Here is a 9,588-nt window from a genome sequence, read left to right as displayed (position 1 = left end):
TTAAATTTAGTTTGCAGGGTTAGTTTTTATTAGTTTCAGTTTTTCAAAAAATGCTTAATTTAGTTTAGTTTTAGTGAGTTTCAGTATTAGTTTTCATTCTTTATTTATTTATTTTTAATGTGTATTACTTGTGCACAATATTTAATAAACATTATGTTAAAATGAAAACATCTTTATTTCGGTTACTATTGCAATAAATACATCGACTTCAAATCATCCCCAAAGGTTCACGTATTAAATGATCTACCAAAGACTAAAACGAAGGACATTTTTGCTCTAATTATAGTTAGTTTTGTAAACACCAAATGTTGTTTCAGTCAGTTTTTGTTTTTTCAAAAGCATTTTCGTTTTTATTTTATTTTGTAATTTTTTGTTTTTTCACTGTTTTTTGTTAACTCGCATAACTTTGCTTTTCCGGCATCTTGAGTCCTTTTTTGTGGCTCTTTTCATGATGGACACCAAATTTCATGTCGCAATGTGAAGCTGGTCGATTTCTTGCTGCTCTGTTTCTCACGTTCGTTATTGGAACAGACACGTTGGAAGAAACGGAGACAAATGAATTACTATTAAAAACAAAGGTTTTTATTTTTACTTTCGTCGTCACTTTCACTTTCGCTTTTTCCAAAGTAACCACGTCGTCATCGCATGCGAAACGGAATCCATTCAAGAGCGGCGTCACTTCTTCAGTTTCAAGAGCAAACGATCTTGTTGATCTATTGTTTATTGTTGCTACGGTTACAAAAGAAGCTTTCAACAAATTGAATGAAATGTGTTTTGTTTTTAGCACAAGGACAGCAAGTTGCTGACGTGATGTGAAAAGTTGCAGAAATTCCCTTTATGATGACGAGATCCTAGTGAGAAGCCTCGCACGCGCACCCACGCACGCACACACACACGCACACACACTAAATGTGCAAAGATAAATGAACTACATTCAGCTACTTGTGATAGTGCAATAAACACACACACGCGTGCGCTCACGCACGAACACACGCTTGGTTCCATCCTAGTGGCGACTCCGGCGATGAGCTGCTCGGGCCTTTCCCTGCAGGATCTGATCCCATCGCTACACACACGCACACGCACACGCACACGCACACACAAAGCGTGTTAAACATTATCGTGAAAGAAGGCCAACAATCAATTGATCTGTTATTTATCAAATGAGACAGAAGACAGAAAATAAAATATAATCCATCCATTATCCATAAACAATTTCATCATAGGATAAAATACTACCAATGTTTTATTTATTTTATTATCTTGAGACTAACTTTTTTTTAAAGAAAAGAAATACACACACATATTTGTAAACACTTGTACATACACAACAAAATAAAATCTTTTTATTTATTTATTTATTTATTTTTAGCTATGACAGCGCTTTTGTTCTGCCAGTATTCAATTTCAGTATTTATAATAACAATATATGAGAGTTGTTTTGTGACCTTCGATTTACCCACGGTCTCAATTGTTTGACAGGCACTTGGGTTCTATTTAGTCAAGTGTGTGTCCCACCTTGACTTTGCGTCCCATCTTGTCTTTCCACTTCTGCGCGATGGAGCCGTCAATCAGCAGCAGCCTGCAACGGAGGCCCCGCCCCCCCCCCCCCCCGCCCGTCAGCCTCTTCCCACGGCCGCGCCAAATGCTACCGTCGCGGAACCTACCTGGACGTCTCCTCGTTCTCGTATCCCATAATGAGGTACTCGTCTCCGGCGGTGACGGGCGGGCATTGGCACGAGGACGAGTAGTGAAGGGTGAGCGTCTCTCGGGGGATGTGCACCAGCGAAGACTTGAGGACCTCGCGAACCTCCACCACCGCTGTGGGCTCCATGCCGCGCGTGCGCACCTCGCGCACGCGGGCGCGGATCACTGCACGCATCACACGTGAACATGCAGAAAGACACTTTCACGGCAGGGATATTGGCTCACAAAATAATGCCGGCACGGACACGGAAGGACGCTCTGGTCTTGGGTGACGCCAGCTGCTTTCGTCAGTGACCCGAAGAGCGTCTGTGGCGCTCGCTACCACGTATGGACCGAACCAGCTGCTCGCCGAGGACGGACAAAGCCATTCCACAAGTGCGTGTCGGAAGGAGCACTTTCAGGACCTTTTGAGTGGTGACCAATCCAATCCCATCAGAGAGGAAATGTCGAAGCTCCCGCTTTGCATTAGTCGCACCCACTTTATTCAAAAATGAAGTGGGACAGGACAGGCGTCCAGAGACAGCCGTTCGGCACCGGCTGAAAACAGGCGGGGCCAATCAAATTTGTCTCATTTGCGTGATGTCGTCTTGGTGAGCAACGTCACTCTCCGGCAAAGCCGCCAGTGAGTCTGGATTTCCAGGGCGGCAGGAGCCTATATTAATCATAATAATAATAATAATGCATCCGATTTATAGAGTGCTTTTCTGGACACTCAAAGACGCTTTACAATGGAAACGTTATTCATGCACTCACACGCTGACACTGTGGCGGCCGTAAGCTACTTAAGTAGCCACAGCTGGGGCAGGCAGGCGGACGGAAGGAAGCGTGGCTGCCGGCGTGCGCCTACGGCCCCTCCCACCACCACCAAGCGGGCATAGAACACAAGCGACCTTGCGGTGACTGGACGACCGTCTCCGCCTCCTGATTCCCGTACGGCCGCCACAAGCCTGAGCAACAATAAAGCTGCCGGTCCTGACGGCACTCCCGTTGATATGTTAAAAGGAGGAGGTTCACATTTCTGGGAAAGAGACGAACTGTCGTCAAGTTCCTCAAGCAGTGACGAGATGGCCTTGCTCGTGTCCTCACCGAGTGCCTTTTGGCCCTGAACCCGAGAAGTGGAGTCCCTGAATGGGACCACGCAGAGGAACAACGAACATGAACCGTGTCAGAAACATCTGCTTGTCTTCACAGACCTGAAAAGGATCGTGTAGATCGGTCGCTGCTGTGGACGATGCGACTAAGGTACGACTGTCGTGCCGCGCGGCGCTAATAACGGTGGTTCTGAATGGGAGGCCTTCTCGGACGAAACCGGCTCAGACACGGATGCCGCGCCGGACCTATCATTTTTGCCGACTTCACTTCAGCCAATACGCCGGCCATCTTATTGGCCAAGACCTGACACGGGGTATCCCAATCCTTGGCAGGCTCTCGAACCTCATGTCAAAGTTGACATGCCGCCGTTATGGACCGCAATGCGCTGGCCATAACGGCCTTGCCGCACAACCCAGAAGACCTCCGGAAAATCCAAAAGGCCTTTGCCGCCTCAACGCTGTCGATGACAAAAAGCTGACACCCCAACAGCGTCGGCCAGAGAAGAACTCACCGTAGTTGTAGTTGTTCTTCAGGTAGGTTTTCAGACCCATCTTGACCATCTTACATTTGCAGCGATCTACACGCACGCACGCACACACACACAAGGTCACGTTAGCGTCCGACGGCGGCTCGGCCTCCCCGAAGCCAAAGCGCCACTTTACCGACGTCTCCTCTGCAGTGAAGGTTGTTGGCATCCAAGGGAAAGTCCGGACTGGACTCTGTCAATCAAATGAAAAATCCATTTTGCGGAGTCCAATGGTGGAAAATGAGAGATTTCGATTTTGCGGCTTTTGTCAGTGACCTGGGTTGCACCGGGCCGGGTCTTGGTAGTACGGATCTGCAAACACACAAACAACACGGGATCGACACCAATCAACTCTTTTTACTTCACGCATGCAAAATTCAGCCATTTGAAAACGGTATAATTTTTTTAATTTTTCCTTTTTTATTTTTTTTTCAATTTGCATTTCTTTTAATACCTTTTTGGACACATTTTGTTTGAAGACTTAACTAGATTTTTTTTTTTTAATTGTTCACATTTTTATAATTTTGTGGAAAAAATATATATTTTTTTTAATGTTTGAATACTGCAATGCTTCCAAATACTTTACATACTAATTGTGTTAATTCTTGACTTTTTTCTTACATTTTTTGTTGTTGACAGTTTTTAGTTTCCCATATGTTGTTTAATTGAGGAAATATAAATCGCTGTTAAATTAACATTATTTTATTTATTTATTTATATTTGGGGGGGGGGGAGAAAATCAAGAAATTGTATTTTACAACCATTTTTAATTTGACTTCTTTTTTTCTTACAAAAGTTGCAATTTTGACCTTTTTTATTTAAATGTTTTTAAAAGCTTTTTTTTTTTTAGGCATGTTGTATTTCTTTACAATTAATTCAAATGATTCATTCTTTTTACAAAACTTATATGTGTCATCTTTGATGCATTTTATTTTGATTTAATACTTTTTTGAATCATTTGCCTTTTTTTTTTATTATTGTGAATTTTTCCCTGATGAGACAAAAAATCTTCAATCTCTTTTTAAATGTTGCTACTTTTCCACTTCAATGCGTATTTTTTTGTTGTTGACTTTTTTGGACCGATGCGCGTTTTGAGGGAAACAGAGCCTTTGCCTTTTTGATGTTTGCCGATGTTTGTTTTGCGGCGCGCAGGGCAGCCTTACCGGCGGCGTCGGCCTTGACGATGGCCTCCGGCGAGATGCAGACGCCGCGGTCGTAGAGGGGCAGCTCGCCGCACTGGAGGCTGTCGGGCCAGCTGTGGTTGTAGCGCCTCATGACGGGCTCGCAGCCGCGCCGGGCGCGCTCGCACACCGCCTTGCACGGCTTGATGGGCTCGTGCTGGAAGTCGATGGTGCAGATGGGCGCGTACATGGCGCACAGGAAGAACAGCAGGTCGGCGCTGCAGCCCGTCCCTGCCGGAGGTAACGGCAACACACGCTCACAAAGTCAGCGGCACATTTGGGAAGACAAGTCGGCGTCGGCGGAGAAAATCTCAAAATCTTGGGTGTGTGCTCGCGAGTTGACATTATTTTAAAAGTGTATTCGTGGACCTTAAGAGAAGTGAAAGTTATAAAGTCGCGCTGAGCAAGTTTTCAGAAATGGTGGAATGGAACTCACGCCCACCATTTTTAGATGACATCTTTTGTATCCTAATGTTGTCCGACTTCCTTTTTCCACGCTGCAGATTGAGATGGTGTTTATTTTGTGTTTGCGGGTGCGTGGTGAGCTGTCAGGGTCAGGCAGGTTCAGCGTCTGTCTGAGGTTTTTGGCCCCGCCCTCATTCCTTCGCTCTATCATTATCATTCTTGCGCTCGTCGGCCTTCCCCGCCCGCTTCCGTCCGAGAAGCCGACCGCTGCTGACCGACGAGCTCCCGGCGCCGCCTGCGGGTTTTCGCCATGTTTTTCTACATCGCGGACGAACGGGCGACAAACGGGCGACCGCTCGTCCGAGTGAAGCCAAACGCGCTGGAAGTCTGCCTGCGGAATGCTGACGCGTGCGTCAGAAATGCGTCCGAGTCGCTGTTCTGTTTTTGGCCACAACAAGCACGCAATGTTTTTGCTGATATTCCGCACTGAAGACTTTTTTTGGGGTGGACGAAAGAAGAGTCTCGGCTTTCTTTTTTGGAGACGCTGCCGATCGCTCACGTCGGGCGCAAAACTCACATCTGCAAAACTCAGGAAACAAAACGGATGTTTCTTGAGTCATATTTGCATATTTGGGGGCTGACCAACAGTATTTGTTTGTGAACAAAAAAAAAAAGAAACTGACCCTATTTGGACGAAGGCACTTTCTGTTTGACACCAACAAAATATGTGGAGGGTCTTAAAGTGGGTCAAAGTGCTCCCGAGTGGCTGCAGGCAAGACGGGGACGGGACCCCGCAGGGCTGAAAACTCAAGAGGTGAGAAAGCTGCGGGGCCGTCCACACGTTGACCCCGCGAGCTCGCCGTGACGTTCAAAATGCTTCCCAAGCCAAAGCAGTTGAAAAGTCACGTGCGATGTTTGCGTAACAGGAACGCGGCGAACGTGCCCGCTTGGAGCTCGGCTAATCGCTCGCACAAAAGCAGCTTAGCGTATGATAGCGAATGACACAACATGCTATCGCTTGCGATAAGATAACAGGCCACGCGGCCGAGAGGACAAAAAGGAGAAGTCCGAGCTTGCGGTGGGACTTCAACTTGAAATGGTGTGGGCGTGTCCTAGAATGCGCTGAAGCCACGCCCCCCGACTGTCAATCAAATGCAAGTCATCTGTCTTAACATGTTTGGCCTGTGAGAAAAGATCCACTTGAAGCCTCTGCCGACGGGAATGCAAGCCACCGGGTCGTCGCGGGGCTTTTCATGCCGCCACGAGGCTCTCTAAACCGGCCCAAAACCCCGGACCAACAAGGAGGCGGGTCCACTGGAAACCAAGCGTCGGCTGTTGATGCTTAATGTCAGTCAGAAACCAGTTTGAAGGGAATCGCGCACGAACGTCGGCTTCAATTCGCACCCTGGCTTGTTTGCATGAACTTGGAGGTCCTCAGCAAGTCCTTTGCATGCCACTGCGACTGCTGGACTGAAGGACAGCAAGTCCTGGCCTCTTTCCTCCAGCCTGCGAGCTCGTCATCTGTTCGGTTCCGATCCGTCTTCCGTCACGTTGCGGCTTTTCCGGCTGGACCATCGGACGCCTCCTTCTGCGGAGAGCGTTTGGTCGAGAGCTTCGGATCGGGTCTCGCTGGGCCGCTCGGGCTCCTGCCGAGGACCGTTTACAGCTGGGCTGTGGTGGTCCCGTCCCGTCCCGTCCCGTCCCGCCTGTGCGGTTGTCCGCAGTGTGGGCAGGCAGCAGCTCCATTTGTACCGTTTGTTTTGTGTCAAGCGTCCTTGCCGGGCCCGAAAAGTCTTTTTCTTGTATTCTTACGAGACTTGAATCCACTCTGATGAGACGACAAGCAAGAAGACAAACAAGTACACAAAGACAACAACAAAAAAACCATGAAGATGCCAAGGAAGACTAAATCCAAGTTGACAAGCAGATGAAGACAACGAAGATGATCTGGAAAACGGAAACGAAGACGACGCAAATAAAAACCAAGATCTGGAAACCGTCACGATGATGAGATTGAAGCAGAAAAGGCGACGAAGGAAAATGGGTTGACGGGTGACCCTCGCAACTGGTTGACAGCTTTCGTTTTCCTCATCTGCCGTCTGACTTGTGACCTCTGGGGGTCACCGTTACCTCATCACAGCAGACCTTTAAATGCGCCCCACCAAATGAAACACAATCTTTTCGATTCCAGAAGCTTCCGTGTCGCGAAAGAGCGACGCAACGAGCGACCGGCTGGCTCGTCCTCATCTCTGTGGAGACGGTGAGGCGTCACCAGCCGTTTGAGCGCGACAGACCCGGGTGCGAGTGCGAGTGCGGTGCGAGTGCGGTGCCACGCGGCGAAGCTTACTGACCGAGCAGCCCCTCGAACTGCTCGATGGCGAGCACGGCGTTGTCCTGCGTGCTGTGGTGCAGATGGTTGGGCATCTTGGTCATGTTCCAGGGCATGGAGCGGCACAACGGGATCCGCACCGGCTCGCACGCCGCCGCCCCCGCCGGCGCCGGACACAGCGCGCAGCAGGCGGCCAGCGCCGCCACCACGGCTCCCCACTGCCTCATGGCCGGACGGATTCCAGCTGCTGGCGACTCGGGACTGCTCGGAGAGTTTGGCAGGCGCCGCTCGTGTGTTGGGCGAGACGCTGCCGGTCCTTATGACTGCGAGTCCACTCGCGCCCCGGAGACCAGCGAGGGGAGGGGAGGGCGGGGAGGGGCACACTCCTCCTCCTCCTCCTCCTCCTCCTCCTCCTCCTCCTCCTCCTCCTCCTCTTCTTACTTGCCTGCTTTCCTTTTCAACTCACTTCTCGTCACCCTGACCTCGCCCCTTCCTCCTTCCAGTTCCCTTCTTTCCTCCAACTCTCCTCCTCTTCTCTCCTTCCTCTTCCTCAGCTCTGACCTGGCTTCTTTCTCCTTCTCACCTCTGTCCACCCCCCCCCCCATCCCAATCTCATTTGCACCCTTCTGTCTCAAGCCGGGTATTTACAATCACGTCAAACTCTCGACTCAATATCTTTTTTTGCATTTCGTGTTTTTGTGCGAGTTCTCTCCACTGATCTGAATATACGTTGAAGTCCCAGGGCGGCCATCTTGCTCCTCCCATCGGGCGGTCACTATTTCTAAGGAGTAAAAACAATCAAATCAAATCAAATAAAAAATGAAATAACTATTTTGAAGACCCACTTTTTCTTTTATCGCTCATTTCCGTAGACCCCAATATTGGATTTGGCAACTTTTGTTGAGTTACAGTTATAATGCTTACGTTTCCTCCTGTAAACATCATTAAGCTTATAATTTATACATGTATGTATTTAAGGCAAGTCATCAAATGTGTGAAGTCGTCTTATTTATGTTGAACAAATTGAAATCATGCTGTTTCTACTAAAGTCTCAAATGTTCTCCAATTTCAAGACTGTAAATGTATTAGGTGGTACGCTGAAATGTTTTTCTTGTGAGGAGCAATATGGCCGCCTCGCCGCTTCAAAAGTCTTGACCTATCGGCTATCCAGAATCGGACGTAAGTCGCTTGTCGGTTTTGCGCATTTTCAGTCAATTGGCTTCAAAAATGGAACCAATTGGATGCAAACCTGACTATCGCCATCTTGCAAACTTTGGTCCTTTTCGCCCCCCCTCCCCCCCCCTCCTTTCTCACCTTTACCCTTTCCTACCCCCTCTTCTTCCTTTCACCCCTCATCTCACTACCATCTTGTCCTCCTCTCCTTCCTTCTTTCACGTCCTTCTTTTTTCCCTCCCGTCTTTCGTTGACGTTTGGTCCGATATTGTTCGCGATGCGTCCCAAATTCAGTCCGCGCGTGACGGATGTGAGCGGAGCGCGCGCGCGCGTGCCGTGTGTGTGTGTGTGTGTTGTTGATCACCGTATCGAATGATGGCTTCCCGTCCTGGGAAAGCTGAGAGGACTTTTGTCCAAGCACGTTAACTCTGCACACGCCAGCCGTGCAACGAAAGCAACACGCGTGTGACTCGGGTTCATCAGCCGCAGGGGTGGGCGACTGCTGGCCCCCGACCACATTTTCATCTTCTTTCCTTTGAATGCCACTATTTAATATGCACGCAAAAAAAGTTAGCAAACGTATTCATTGTTGCTCTCTCTCTCTCTCTCTGATGTGCTTCAAAATGCACAAGCTTCCAACTTGCATTCTATGAGTTACCACTAGATGAACAAAAATGTCTACACGATGTCTTTAAAAAAAAATGATTTCTTTTTTTTGGGGGGGGGGGGCGTTTGTTTTTGTGTTGATCAACAGGTTTTCCTTCTTTCGGTCCCCTTTCATTTATTTTACTTTACTTTCAATTTGAATATTGCTTTATATATTATAATATTATTTATATTCTGGGAGATTTTTTTTGTGGGGGTAAATTAAAAAAATTCTTCAGAAATTGCTGATAAACATTTAATCGACATTTCTTGCAAAAAACGGGTGCAAATGTAAAAAAAAGAATCCTTATCCAACTATGCAAAACTGCAAATATGCACCAACTGTCGCTTGAAGTTGTAAATTCAGCAGTCACCACTAGATGGCAGACCTGGCTTCGTTGTGCTTCTACTGTTCTGTACTACAACGTGAGTCGAGCTCATCTTTTACAAATCTCTTGTTCATATTAAGCGAATGGCAAACAAAAGCAATGCAACTCCATTGTGGATGGTGAAGTCCCCAATGGCGGAAG

At 47.9% G+C, this 9,588-nt stretch overlaps 1 protein-coding gene across 1 annotated transcript; it reads right to left on the bottom strand.

Annotated features, from left to right (window-relative positions):
* Window positions 1-560: 560 nt before the first annotated feature.
* Window positions 561-7,591, bottom strand: frzb (frizzled related protein). Its single transcript, XM_086090980.1, has 8 exons — window positions 7,263-7,591; window positions 4,489-4,737; window positions 3,602-3,637; window positions 3,462-3,518; window positions 3,311-3,376; window positions 1,668-1,872; window positions 1,519-1,582; window positions 561-1,066 (listed from the first exon to the last, which is right to left on the bottom strand). The coding sequence occupies exons 1-8, from the start codon at window positions 7,465-7,467 to the stop codon at window positions 1,007-1,009; spliced, it is 942 nt and encodes a 313-aa protein (XP_085947106.1). The 5' UTR covers window positions 7,468-7,591; the 3' UTR covers window positions 561-1,006.
* Between the last annotated feature and the right edge of the window lie 1,997 nt (window positions 7,592-9,588).

Source organism: Leptonotus elevatus, chromosome 12, assembly GCF_054856555.1.
Source record: "Leptonotus elevatus isolate MCC_2025b chromosome 12, RoL_Lele_1.0, whole genome shotgun sequence".
Classification (NCBI taxonomy): domain Eukaryota; kingdom Metazoa; phylum Chordata; class Actinopteri; order Syngnathiformes; family Syngnathidae; genus Leptonotus; species Leptonotus elevatus.
The sequence above is the reverse complement of the archived record's forward strand: the minus strand, read 5'-3'. Positions and strand labels throughout refer to the sequence as shown.

Coding starts and splice junctions, on each gene's coding strand:
- frzb (XM_086090980.1), bottom strand. CDS start 7,467: ATGAGGCAGTGGGGAGCCGTGGTGGCGGCGCTGGCCGCCTGCTGCGCG. Junction 4,738..7,262: donor GCAGTTCGAGGGGCTGCTCG/GTCAGTAAGCTT, acceptor TACCTCCGGCAG/GGACGGGCTGCAGCGCCGAC. Junction 3,638..4,488: donor CGTCAAGGCCGACGCCGCCG/GTAAGGCTGCCC, acceptor GTGTGTTTGCAG/ATCCGTACTACCAAGACCCG.